The 14,904-nt window shown below is 33.3% G+C and overlaps 1 protein-coding gene across 10 annotated transcripts in view; it reads right to left on the bottom strand.

Annotated features, from left to right (window-relative positions):
- The window catches only part of LOC105337942 (uncharacterized), a 33,251-nt gene that overhangs the window by 9,862 nt on the left and 8,485 nt on the right, over window positions 1-14,904 (bottom strand). For 9 of the 10 annotated variants that reach the window (XM_066065229.1, XM_066065233.1, XM_066065236.1 and 6 more), the window contains 9 exons: window positions 14,424-14,541; window positions 14,154-14,322; window positions 12,512-12,628; window positions 11,698-11,831; window positions 11,430-11,552; window positions 8,170-8,306; window positions 5,636-5,709; window positions 986-1,195; window positions 446-665 (listed from right to left, as the gene is read on the bottom strand). In XM_066065229.1, the coding sequence (XP_065921301.1) occupies window positions 446-665; window positions 986-1,195; window positions 5,636-5,709; window positions 8,170-8,306; window positions 11,430-11,552; window positions 11,698-11,831; window positions 12,512-12,628; window positions 14,154-14,322; window positions 14,424-14,541 (1,302 nt within the window). The remainder of the gene's footprint in view (window positions 1-445; window positions 666-985; window positions 1,196-5,635; window positions 5,710-8,169; window positions 8,307-11,429; window positions 11,553-11,697; window positions 11,832-12,511; window positions 12,629-14,153; window positions 14,323-14,423; window positions 14,542-14,904) is intronic. The other variant, XM_066065232.1, reaches the window with a different exon arrangement.

The following is a 14,904-nucleotide window of genomic DNA, read 5'->3' as shown; positions in this document are numbered from 1 at the left end:
GAATCATAAAATCTTGCCTTTATTTTTGGACATATGTAAACTACATAAAACTATGATAAAAATTCAGCTTTCACGATTTTTTGTTCTCACAATTTGATGGAAAACAGCTGAATCACAGAATATAGTACTCAGGTGAAATAAGGAATCTATAATATATCTTTATATATTCTCTTGAATGTTTACAATTACAATGCATATACATATTTATTTAATTGTTTAAGAAACATCTTTTTAATGTTCATGTAAGGATATCAAAGGATAGAAAATTCCCTTCTGTCTGTTTCACAGATACTATTAAGCAGATTATATTATAACATTAACCTGGTGTGTCTCTGAAATGTTGATACATATGCCGGTACACATAGAGCCGTTTAATTCTTACAAATCTGAGAAAAAAGTTTCTCCTTTTTGTACATTATTAGAAATACCTGAATATTTGACAGACCTTTTCAAGGTTTTGAAGCTGACTAGGATGGAGATACGGTTTGATTGGAACATTTCTAAATGGAATGCGGAATTTTCCGGCAATAAGTTGTCCTTTGCCATCAAACAAAGGAAGCTTGGTCCAGGCTCGTGTAATGAGACTGTGTTTATCATAGTCTGATGCGGGTCCCCCAGACGTTTGCAATTCTACCACAATACCCAGGTCAGAGTCTGCTGGACATCTGAACAAAAACAGTAGAAATTTGCCATTTAAAATAAATCTATAACACAGAAAGAGAAAATTAAGCCATTGAAAACAAATTAAGTGTCCCTTATTCAAAATTTATACCCATGTCATGATATTTTACATTTGTTACTCAGTCAAAAAGAGATATGACATTGTCCTTTCTAGATTTTATACATTATAAATGTGATTGAGCTGTTTTTGTTGTGTGTTTTGGGCATTTCTTTTTTTTTTCCACACTAAAAATATTCATTGACGATCAATGAATTTGCAAAATCACATGCGAGAATATTGTGTTTGAGTTAACCGAGAATATACTTTGGAACAGGTTGCCTGGCCCCTATGATTGCATTGGAGTTGTTTGACATGTAGGCTCCTCCTCGGGTTACGGGCTCCGTGTACACAGTGGGCATCAAAGTGGGCTCACCCATTTGAGCAGACACTCCATGAAGGCCCACAATTAATCTACAGGCTGTCACCCTGGGGTCCAGGTTTAGGACAAGGTCATAGAAAATGACAAAACCAGCACTGAAAGTAAATTTAGGAACATACTGTAGAAGCACAATTTTTTTGGGGGTCAAATTTCATTTTTTGTAAACAAAATCAGATTTCGTTGGCATTTTTTATTTTAGTCATATTAGAACCTCTTTGTATTCATTATTACTTGGGTTAAAAATTCGTCATTGATTTTATTTCATTTATTTATACTGCCAACGAAAATAACGAAATTAAATCCTCAACGAATATTTCTGCTTCTAAGGTAGTTTGAATTAAAATTAAAACAACAGTTTTGATATTTTCCATTGTCTGGTATAAGAAGATAAATGCATATCACCATTGAAATATACAATACTAGATGTCACCAAAGTGTTATGAATTTATGGTTTTCTAAAAACCAGTAGGTGAATTCGATCATTGCTATAATATTTATTTGAATACTGTACATACAACATTCTGACAAAACAATGATAAATGAGAAAAAAAAATACATTCTGACAATATCTTTCATCTCTTGTTTACAAGCTTAAAAGGTATATGCAGCTAAAATCTATGTTTTCACAGTATAAAAAGTAAAGTTTGATTTTGTATGATATCACAGATTCACAATGCCTCATCCCACAGGCTGTTTGGACTTGGACTATAAAAGTGACAGGACGACCAGTGGTGACCATCAGTACACAGAAGGAGGAATATACTGGGGTAGTGATGCAGGCACATGGACCAAGTAAGTCCTAAGAGGAAAGAACTAGTTTATAAACTGATATCACGTACTTCATCAAAGAAGTGGCCTCACTCGTACGTTCCTTTACAGAGAATTTAGATGTTCCAGGAGCAGACATTGATTAAATAAAGAAATAGAGAGAAAAAGAGCAAAGTAAGAGAATTTTTGAAATGAGTGATAATGAAACAATTATATAAAGAATTTGCTTTAACTGTGGCACTTGTAAGGCTACTTCAAACATTCAAGACAAAAGTGTTCATAGAAGTTTTAATTTCAATTCTACCATGTAGTTTCAATTTTATTTTTTTTTTATCTAATCAAAATCAATCTAAACATCATAATTAATTTTTAAACTGTTCAAAATTGACTGAAAATATGATTAATTTTAATAAAACTAATTTAAACTTTATATACTTTTGTGCATTTAATGTTAGTAGAAAAATATTTTGAAAAATAATGTATTGTGCTTTAACATCTAATAAAGATATGAAAAAATAAACTATGGTCATGGTGAACAAACTTTTGCAAAAGTAAACACTGAAAGCACTACAGCTGTTATTCACTACAGTAACTTCTATATGATTCAAAAAATTTATATTGCACAGCTAAATATTCATATTAAGCCATTTTTCTATATGCTTTATTTAGTGCAGTCATTCAAATTATGCAATTTTGAATGAGGCATTCAATGGGTGTTCATTCATCAACTACCACGGTTACCTATAAAATGTCTCCCTCTATGTCTCTGCCCCTGAATCATCATCAAAAGGATTGGTGCGATACTTATCGTGACTTTTGTGACTTTGTGTCGCTACCCAAGAACGGAAAGCGGTGGGCAAGCGCTCCTTATTAAACCTGTTGGGGCTGTAAGGAATCGGACATAACTCAGGTCAAGTTTATATAATGAAAGAAATTACTGGTAATCTGACATTAATACACATAAAAACTGTTAAACAACTTTTATGTGGCATATTTGTTTCTGGTCATCATTAGTGCTTAGAACAATTGCTGGCTCCCCAATACAGTAAGAGTCGTATTTCTGTTGCAGATGTCTCACTAGCAGTTTGAGATATATATGGTTTTAGCCAAGTTTTATTTAATGAAATGGATCTATGGGTTACTATAGTAACTTCAGGAGGCTGGGTGGTCTACAGATTATTATAGGTATGACTTTGCTTATCTCACTCTGCAGCAAAATTACCAACTATGGTAAAAATATTTGGAAACATCACATTAAATAAATGTTTCCCTGTAAACGGTTAATTCATAGGATTTGAACACGTTATATCGACTGGTAATTAAGGGAGTCTAGAAAGCTAGAAGATGAATGGTTAAAGATCTATCCAAAAATACGCAAAGATTTTTCTCAGTTACTTCACTAAAAACTGGACAAAAAGTGCACAGTAATGATTGCTACAATAACCGCCATGGAGTTAGTTATCTAAGCACAAAGTGATGTACAGCCATCTATGTAAAATGCTGGTGCAGTGGCTAATGAAGGAGGACCAACCCGTACATCTTGCAAGAATCAATCTAGGTCATCAACATTTGTTCCCTCGGACTCAGGGCGTGCCGTGGGTGGAGGTAAGCGGGTGCTTATGTCCCCGTTGTAGTAATGCTGGGTGGAGACCCAGGTGTGGTGATTGGTGGGGACATAGCGGTTAGGACTGGAAATTAATCAGTAAGTCCTATAGTGAGGAGGCATCTCAACAAATGCAGTATTGATCTCTACTGATTCTTATTTAATAATTTATCAATATATTATATTAATATTTATCATAATATTATTTAGTATATGTTATATGATGAAAGAAACAATTAAAAAATCTTACCAAAAGATTTTGCACATATGTGGAGGAAATCTTTTTTCTACTTTAAATTATATCGATAAAGAGACACTGAATGAAATTACATGATTAAAGGATTTCAGTCCATATCTTTAAAGAGAGGCTCATGCAACAGCATTTATTAAAGACTTAAGAATTAATGACCTTATCACAAAAATAATTTTAAAATATTTACAAATGCTACAGTTCAATACGATTCTTGCAAGATACCAGTAAAAAGAAGCTCTAACAGTTGATTTCTTAAATAGGATATTGAAATTGTGGTTTAATTTTTATTATCATTAAAAAATTATCATACCTTCTAAAAAATATTTTAATTTGAGACCATGAGGAAAGAAAGCATTGTTCAGTAAGTACTGGTACACCTTTACAAGTAATTTTAAAAGTGTTAAAGGTAAATACATGTAAATACACAATTCTATCAAATATTTTTGTTAAAAACCTTTTGTTTATGCATGTATGATACCAAAAAATTAATTAATGTTCTTTTGTTGTTTTCTTTACTTTTTGTGCTAGAGCTTCTTTACTAATTGATGAAGTAAAGGTGAATTTGTGTAACCAATCAAAAACAATGACCAACTAAATTTACAAATATTTAAAAAAATCTGCCTAAAATATGTATTTTTTTTATCATGGAGAAGCATGCCTGATAAGCCAAAAATATACTGATATATGTATAATTATTGCCTGTCACACATGGAACGTTCCTCACCCAGTGTGTACTGACTGCACCTCACGCAGTAGAAAACGTGGATTTTAGGACCCGAGGGGTTTGAATGATTAGGGAGGGGTATAGGGGGACCCCATCACGAGAGCTCCATACCACACTGACAAAAAAAGCCAGGGCATGAATCAAATTGTGAAATATACACCTTGACCTTTAACCTTTTGACCTACCTATCAGTAGTATATGGTAATGCATGGTGACTAGAATGTAACTGTTTAATATATACAATTTAATTGTAAACCAAAACTTAGTTGGTTTATGCTAAATTTTGCAAAATCCTCACACAAAAACATAAGACTTGGTCATTTTTTAAAAATCATGAGGTCCATGGGCCACATTGCTCACCTTACCAACAATGTCCAACACTGACCATTTTTCAGTTGCTAACCAGTTGCATCTTTAATATGATCTTAAATACAAAAAGCTCAAATTCTCTTCCCACAATAGGGCCTTTCTCTGGCCCTAGGGGTTAAACTAAGATTTTGAACATAAAAAGCCATCACTTTATCCTTATTTTTTTCACAAATTGAAGCCTATTATTTTCATTAGATTTTTTTTTCTTTAAATACAATTTGATTTCTAAGTATAATTGACACTTCCCCTCATTTACGATAACTTAAGAAATTATATACATTGAATATCCTGTAAACTAAGCTTTTATATCAAATGCATATTAATTATAACCCTCATTTTCTTCAGAAGAATTTTCAACGTTATCAACCTCAATCTTGTTGTTGGCTCTCTGACCCCAACAGATTACAATATGACTAAAATTATACATTATAATCTATTTTTATCTGTAATTTTACAAATAATTGTTCAATTTTCTCTTAAAGTTGAAATTGGCTCAGTGGTTCCAGAGAGAATTAAGTTAAAAAAGTGAAAAGGCTGGGGCCAATTCAATATTGCACAAAAAACGGTGATGATACTTAAAGCTGCCGACAACAAATGGCAGGCAAATTTTGATCAGAATAGCTCACCTGAGCAACAGTATTGGTGAGCTTAGAAAAAATTAAGTCATATACAATCAATAATTGATCAAGAATTTAGAAAACTGACATCTGTATATGGTATTCAATTTCATATTTACCAAAGCTAAAGAGTATGTTCTGCTAACCTGTAAGCAATGTAATTCAAATACAAATAACCCACTACAAAGAAGCCATACTTACTACTGATCGTAGGGCGCCATTGGCTCCACTTCTACGTACGGTCTCTGTAAGAGCCAGGGAGTATCAGCTTTTGTCTGTCAATGGTGGGGGGTACAACAACATATTACTTATCTTGGTTCAATTATATTCACCGTCAACCAATGTGAATTTGCACCACATGGACCAACGTCCAGAATGTGAAAAGATTGCTAAATTGTTACAAGGTTATTCTAATTTAATTTTCAAACTTGCATCAGTACAAAAAGTTTGAAGCTTGCTGATAGTAAAAAATTCAGTTATCTTTTTAAGTACATGAATTTTTTTTTTCCAGTCAAAGAGCATTTGTGATGTGGTGCAAATTTTGTATGATATACACTATATATACTGTAAGCGTACATAATCTAAATGATTATCACTTTTTAGCACCTTTTACCCTGCTAATTTCAGCTAATTCAAGCACACTTAAAGGACATATATCGCATGTTTCTAAAGTATGGGACATTTTACATTTTTTGGCTTCCTTGTGTACCAAATAATTACTTCTAACTGTTTGTTAACGGTAGAAAAGCGGTAATTAGCATTAATATCAATTTAAATTATAGCCCCGATCGTTTAAAAACTCGTTAATTAGATAGCGTGTCACGTGGTACAGTGACGTCACATGCGACCTTCTTCGAACAGCTGATTGTAAACAAATTGTAGGATTAGCATTATCTTTGACATTTATTCACCATGTACGTTGTTTATTTTACATGCTGACTAAATTAAAAGAATCTTATTATTCAGTCGTACATGTTTGAGCCACCAGTACTGATAAAAAACGATGATATAGCCGAAGAAGCGACGATGAAGTCGGCAATAACGATCAAATTGATCGACATATAAACATTGTAAACACAACTTAGTAAGGATTTTAGCTCAAATAAATTGGTTAAAGGTGTTTATTATATTAAAATATACAATAGTCATGCTTTTTGGCGTTCCTAACGACTCAGAATGTACATTGTTGTAAAACTGTGGTGCAGTGTCAAGAAGTGTTTTCTTCGGCCGTAACTGGTCACAACTTTCTAAGGTTGTTTACTGCATATTACACTGTATAAATATATACATTGTATAATATAAAAGCAGGCAAGAACGTTTTCCTTTATTATTATTTTTTTCAGCAAGATCCAATCTCCGTATTTTTAATCCATTTACGTATAAATATATATCAACAAACTGTCTATTTCTCGTGTAAACATTCAATATCGACAACTCGATCCTTGACTTCTCCCACAGAAAAATAAAACTCACAGAAATCTAACCACCTGTACTTCAATTACGATTTCTTCAGCGGTGAGCTATGAATGAAGAAATCATTTATTCAAAACCAATGCATACATGAACGTATAGTTTAACAATACCAATAAAAAAACAGCTAATGAAGCGAGGCGGTATCCAAAATGGCGTCGTCTCGTTATATTTTTTCTCCGATGAACTTGCGTTTTGTACACAGGTCCCTGTGCATAAACTTTTATTTTTTTCTCTTTGAAAAATAAATACGATTTATTTATGACACTATACGTATTGAATGTTTATTTATATATCCTCTCGTCGACAGATAAACCCCTTATTTGTCGCAAGATTTCCGCATACTTTCGTAGGAGAAACTTAAAAAAAAACCCAGTCCAAATCCCCATTTTTGACGGCTAGAACACCCGCAGGAAGCACAAAACACCATCATGTCCCGTTATCGGCAATTTAATAGGTGATAATTAGTTTAATTGTCGTTTAAATTTAATCCAATTACAAAGATGGCTAACAGCACCTTCTCGCTCGAGGTCGCATATGACGTCACACATCATGGCGGGTAGATCGAGAGAGAAAATATGCATATCGCGACATTTGAATTTCATCGCTTTCAAACTCACGAATTAGCCAGATTATTTTATGAAAACGATAATAAACTTCATTTTTCATGAGTATAGAATGATTTTATTTAAAAAATTCCGAAAATTGAAAAGCATGCGATCTGTCCTTTAAACATTATGATTCCACTAAAAATAGAAGAGAATGAATAGCATTAAATTTTGAGTGAGTTAATTTATGTACGTTTACAGTTGTTAATTAAGCAAGCATTAATTAATTCAGACTTGTTAAAATTGTGGCAAATGCATCCAATGAACAACTTTCTGCAATAAAAACTGTTCTACTAACTCGCACTGTAATGATTTATTATGTGCAATTTCAAAAATCATGGTTAGTTATTAAAAGGTACAAATGTTATTCACCTCAAGCACTCAATTGTTAGAAACAAATACATGTGCATTAATTAAATAAATCACTAAAATTATAAAAGAACCAAGATGCATGATTGGGGTGTAAAGGGATTTCAGGGATTTTTTTTTGCACAGGGGGTGTCAAGGTAATAATTTTAAGAACATTACTTATACATTGAAATTATATCTTATTTACATCAATTTCATAAAATTATATCTCATTTTACATGAACCAATATATTAATACAGCTTATTACTTCATTGATTGATTGTGCTTTAACAGTAGCTTAGACTCACTGGGGGTGGGGGGAGAACTTGACGAGGGGTGGCCTCAACTGGGGGTCTGTTCTTCAGAAGATTGATCTCATTTTGTAGTTCGTACATTTTCCTTAACTGGTCCTCCCTCAGTTGCCTCAGCTGGCGCTCAAGTTCTTCTGTAAAATTTAAATGTTGATTTGTCAATTTTCATTTTTTGTTATCAATATTCAAGTGAACATGTTGAGAAAAAAACTAGGGCCAATATACAAATTATTCATATTTTCTCTAGGTACAAATGAATATTAGGTAGCCTATATATTTTGAAGTGCATAATCATTATACATGTAAATGTATTTCACAAGCAAAAACCTATACACACACAGTTTGTTGAGAATTATTCCCCTTTACAGTGATTTCAGACTCTTTTTTCAAGGATTGGTACAGTATATTCATCAGCTATTCAAGCTAATCAAATGCGATCAAAACACTTCTTTTCCATATTTGAGATTCCCTTACAGTAACCAAAATGTTTTGTAATTTGTTATTAAGTACTTTATGAAATCTACAAAGATGAATAATTTTTCCATTTTTATTTCTCCATTGATGAATACGTTAGATTTCATTACATATAAAAGATTTGCACTTCTATGTTCAAATGCTTTATAAATTCTACAAGTCTTGTTGAAACTTGCACTGCATATTCTCAATATTTAAAGTCCGTAGTAAAGCAGGAGATTCTTAAATATATCAGAAGTTGGTTTTATCAAATTCAATTCAGAGTAAATGATAGTTATATTGGCTGTCATTCATTATGCTTCTTACAGTTTTTGAATGTACAGTCATAATTAGATCCTTTTAAGTGGGCTGTCGCCTAGAAATGAAATGTTCTGGGCGACTGCTCCCTTTTACAGTGAAACGAACATGTCTATGCTCATTGTACGCAGACTTTCTCGTTCAAATCATGACTTTTTTTTCCCTTGATAACTGAAGCAATTCAATTAGTCTCCCTATTGAAATATTTTCGATGGAGCATTCTGAGAAAACACAAACAAACTGTTTTGGCTTTTATTGTAATAATAATAATTTAATAACAATTTAATTTAATTTGAATGAAGTAACAGAGAATAATAAATATCTATTTACAGTTGTATATATAAATAGAATGTCAATCTAGTATCATATGGTATTTTACATGTAAATGCTGCAACACATCGGTGCATGCAGTTTTAGGAATAATTAAAATGACCCATGACAGAATCAGATATATTTGTATGAAATCAAGCAAATCAAAGTTTGCAATCTAGCTGCTGTAATATTACTGTATACAGGAAAATATTTGCCCCCGTTTTATTTACACCCAATTTAGCCCTCAATCTTGGCTGCAAATTTAACAGTGGGCAAATTTCAAAACAATTTTCTAAGTGTTTATTAGCAAGGGTGTCTATCACATTGTGTCTTGGCTAATTCAAAACAGGGCGAAATAGTTGCAAGTGTAGAAGGAAGAAAAAACACTGGGTGAAAATAACCCTGTATACAGTATGTAAAAGGGTGTTAATTAAAAATAGTTCTGTAGTTTTGTAAATACAGCTCTGAAAAATAATGAATTCTGATGATGTTATGGTAATGTTAAAAACATTTCTGAATGAACTACAAGCATACATAGGTAATCTCATATAGACAAACAATTTAAAAACTTGAAGTTGCATTATAAATGAGTAATACTGTACAGATTCATTGAGTATTGATGGACAAAAAATAAATCTAAAAAAAAATAGGGTAATCTTTTTCCTTCTTTCATTTTCTTAAATATCGGAGTTGAGCCTCTCATGGTATATGCATAAGTTTACTTGAAGCGTTGTACCTTAACACCAAGACACCTGATTATGCATACCGTTAAAACATCTCCTTCATTGTGGCTCCTTTCACCAACCTCTTACTGGACATCTTATTCAAACCTTTTATCCATTTTCAAACTTATTTTAAAACCTTTTCAGGTCTATTCTATGAATTTTGGATAAATCTCTTCATGAAACAGAATTAACATAAGGAGTTAAAACCATAGTAAAGTGAGCACCTTGGATTTACTGAATATACCAGTAACGAATATTTCACTATTAATTAGTATCAAGAGCTTTCTGTTTTTAACTTATGTATTCCCATTAATGAGTGTTCTTCATGTATTCCAGCAAGTAATTGTACTTCAGTATTCATTTAGGTTCTTATTCTTTTGATGAATTTTGTCTTGAGTGTCAAAGGACCTTTGGTCAACACAAGAACCCATTTGAATGAACATATAATAACATTTATGCAACATCAATTTGTAATGTAACTCCCTGGACAGACATCTACATATACTTAAAGGTCTATAATTATGCTATTTCTAAATCCAGTGTCAATGCCAAAGCAATGTGAATTTGGACACTCTAAATCCAGCAATCTAACTCAGATTCCCATATCACAGATCAGCTTTGTCTCATGTTCTGCTCAATCTTTAACACTGTGTTAAACTGTTGCCTTTTCTTTGATCTTTTCCTGTTTGTATGTTACAGTGGATATGATATTTTTAGTCTGTGGGTTCATTTCTTCTTTCTGTTGTAGGGATATAGTCTCATACCTCCGATCAGCTGGCATGCTATACATGTTCCTCACATTATACTTGGTGATGTTTCGGTCCCGCTCTGGAACCATAAGATCTCTGGAATTGCTGCTTTTCTGATATAAGCCCAACAGGTCGCTTTCTGACAAACTTGCTTTTGGCATGTAAGTTCTGTACCTACGGGGTTCCACAACCCCATCCTGGATTTCGGTTCGGATCGACTGGTGGCTCCCACTCTGTTTACGAGACTGTGGATAATAAAGAGACTTCGTTTCAATGTGCGGATATCCCGAACCATATTTTCTGTCATAAGCCCTCTGGAAATCGGGATTAAAATCCCACTTTAAAGGATTGGTATCCTTGGTGGAATATGGTTTGGAGGTTCTCTCCATCCATTGTGGTCTTGGTTGAGGTTGCTCTCTCCTAAGGGAATCAGAGTTATTGTCATTTATCCCTCTCAAATCTAGAGGAGGAACTTTAGCTGGCCTTCCATGAGAGTCAGATCTCTGGGGTTTGTACGAAAAGTTATTATCCCGATGTTTTCTTTTGGCTTCACTTTCTTTGTGTGTGCCACGCGATGAACTCGAATGAAACATTGGATTTCCGTAAGTTTCATATTTTTCGACAAACTGCTCTAGTTTATCATGCATACGCTGCCCACTATCATGCTGGTTAAACGAATGGTAACGTTTAAGATTCCTACCTTCTCTATCACTTTTCTTCCGTTCACGAGCTAAAAAGTTCTGCTCTTGTAATAGCATCAGTTCTCGATGGAGTCGTTCATTTTCTAATTCCAGTTGAGTTATCTGGCCTGGGTCTTTCTTCTCTGCAAGAACAAGTAATATATATTAATCAAATAAGCCATCAAATACACACAAGTTCAAATAAAAATATTTAAAAGAAAAAGGCTATTCTTATTGCATGCATAAATGAAGACAGAGATACAGATTTAAAACTTTTCAGTGACATACCTCTGTGTCTGCGATCATATCCATGCTTCTTCATCTGGTCCTCAATGTTTTGCGCCTCCGCTTGCATTTGCGCCATCTGGTGGAGGATGTCGGGGTCGTTACCACCGTTCTGTAGATATGCTTGTCTTATGGCACTTGTTAATATAAACAATGCAAATTCAGAGTCATAACTTTGCTGTTGAACTCTAATGGGTTAACTTTTCTACAATGAGTAAGCACCTACGGTTGGATTTTGGCACAAGGTATCACGGTTGACTTAAATTTTCCTTAAGTAATTGTACGTATTCTCATGTCTATTGAAATCTTTGATGTTTTATGTCAGCTAACCAAATCATGGAACAATAAAATTCATTGAATTTACATCGATTGAAAAATCTCCATTTCCTCTTTACATAAGGATGTCAGGGGCTCTTGTAAAATATAAGTGAATTCACCATAGTGACCTTTATAAAAAAGCCATAGTGCAAAGCAGAGAATGCATCTAGATTAAGTGGATTACTTATGTATTTATAATCATTATATAAACAGCATTCATTTATACATCTTTACTCTTCATTTCTTTTCTATACATTTAAATCTATTTATGCAATGAAAGCAAATCCATCCCAGTGTATAACTCCAAACAATGACATTGATAATTCAAAAACACCTTTTCAGAATTTCATTGCTATCAACACTACTGGGCTGAATAGGGTTTCTTCTGCTCAAACATCATTTTAAATTTAATAGCCCTTTTACTCTCTTTTGAAAGAATTTTATTTCAACAAGCAATGACTGTCTTTGAGAATATACATGCAGTTAAAGCATTTTCTACCTGATTTCAGCTACCATGGAGTTTCCGTAGTATATAGGATAGATGTAGGACTTCCGCCCCGTCTCTACTGGAGGTGGGGGAGGGGGTAGGGGTGCTGGTTGACCTTTATCCACCTCTCTACAGAAAAAAACACAAAAAACATGAATATAATACAGAAAAACAGAGACTGTATGATTATGTCTTCTGACTGTCATCAAAATACACTGTACCATCAATGTAACTTATAAATTACACATGTAGTTTGGGTTTTGAAAATGTTTAAGCAATAAAGAAATTAACATATTGTAGTAAAAGTACTTGGATATTAAAAAATTCCAGAACAATCTTAAGGCAAGTACAAAAGAAAATAAAATATGAAAACAGAAAAATCAAAAATAAAATTTCACTGGTTCTTTCACAACTGTAAGATTGTGAAATATGATATGCCAATAATGTGCCTAATCAGCAGAAATTACTGCTTATACCATGTGCCATTATGAATTCAATCATGAATATTTGTATATCAATAGTTTCTTCAGACATTCTTGTACTCAAACATCAATTTTTATCAATTGACAATATGTATTTCCTTTGTTTTATGTAAAATTGGTTTGTGGTTGTTCCATCCTTCTGAGCTTTACTTTTGTGGTGTCATGTTTTAATAACAGAATTAATAAAAAGAACATTATGAACAATTCTTAAAAAGTAAAATCAACAAAGAATCATCTAACAAACAATAAAAAGTACCAGATTGATCATCTGAACAATTACAACTCAAAGAGGAAAAAACACACAACATTTAATCATTCAATTGAAAATATACCCCATAGAAAATGAGTCTTTGTTCAGTCTCGAGACTAGAGCTTCTAGTTTTTGAGCCATCCTGTACATTGGATCTCTCGAGCTCTGTACTCGCTCTGACGGATCTCTATGCTCGGCTATGTCACCGAGACCTGCATTATGTATGTCTCTCCGTAGGTGCCGAGTCCCAGTGAGACTCGAGTTCTGGCTTGGCTGGGTGCCAGCATCCTTCTGAACAGGGTGAGACTTTTTGGACTCAGTCTGAATCTTCTCCCCCAGGGCATCAATCAGACGACTCGTGTACTCTATATTGTCTCTCAGCAGATCTAGCTTTCTGCCAGTTGTTTCAATAATTCGTGTCTTAAATCATTCAACAACAAAAGACTGTCTACTAATGTCTAGAGAAAGTATACTACTGGTACTACTAACACAACATACAAGCAGTTACCTATAACCTCTCACCTTTGTAAGATTAGGATAAAATATTAAACAATATGTTTATATCAAGTAACTTTTCATTGAAGGACAAAGTACATTTGTAAGATAATTAGAATATAGTACCAAACTAATGAATAATGAATTGTATCTGAATTGAGTGAAAACTCAGTTGTATTCAGACTTGCATCATAAATATCTCTGATGTAATTGGAATTTCAATGCATAAATCTATGGTATGGAAATAAATGAAGGTTCTTTTAAATATCAAATGTAATGTATTTGATTTAACTTCCCAGTTAATATTTATATAATCAAAGCATCACCTTGCAATAATTGACTGCAATAGGATGATCAAATCTTTGGTATGGTACTTTATCAATTATTGATAAGAATTTGATCTCAGGACACTAAAAAGTAAACCTACATGACGTTGATCCGTTGGTGGTTAATGTCGTAAAGCTGGCGTTTCAGGTCATCCAGCGCCCTCTGGTTCCGCTCTTCCTGTGCCCGCAGCTCGGCCAATAGCTGGGCAGAGTCCTCCCCTCCTGTCGGCCGACCTTTATTTCCAAGTTCTCCCAATCTCCTCTGTATATCTATAAAAGCACAAAAATGAAATATATATATATAAATATCAGCCAGCAGACTTTTTTCAACTTGTTGGGAAAGGTCAAAAGTAGGAAAATGCAATGCCTACCTTGCCGCTGTTTCTCCAGGTCTTGATTGCGGAGCTGTAGATACTCCATTTGTCTCCCATGATTCTCAGCTAACTGCTTTATTTGTTGATCTTGGTCTGGATTATACTTCTGATATTCCTGTTTATAGAGAGAAATATAAATGAGCTCAATCAATTGCTGTATTTTCTGCGTCTTTTTTTTTAATCAAGAAAGCAAGAAGAAAATTCCAATATACATGTATGTACCTATGCATATTGACAAATGTATATCATTTCTATGAAAGAAATACTCTTATTCATACAAATATTGTTTTCACATTGAATTGGCATAATTTACAATGTACAAATTTTAATGCCTAACTAAAAGCCCATTTTAGGTCAATTCAGACTCATAAATAGCCTTTATCAGCCAGGTATTATTTTACTTATCTCTGGACCTCAATCAAAATTTCAACCAACAACTTTAAAACTTTGCCCCACCTAGCGTTTGAAATTAATGCAT

The sequence above is a fragment of the Magallana gigas genome, chromosome 7 (genome assembly GCF_963853765.1).
Source record: "Magallana gigas chromosome 7, xbMagGiga1.1, whole genome shotgun sequence".
Taxonomy (NCBI): Eukaryota; Metazoa; Mollusca; class Bivalvia; order Ostreida; family Ostreidae; genus Magallana; species Magallana gigas.
Note: the sequence above shows the minus strand (reverse complement) of the source record. Positions and strands in the feature narration are given on the sequence as shown.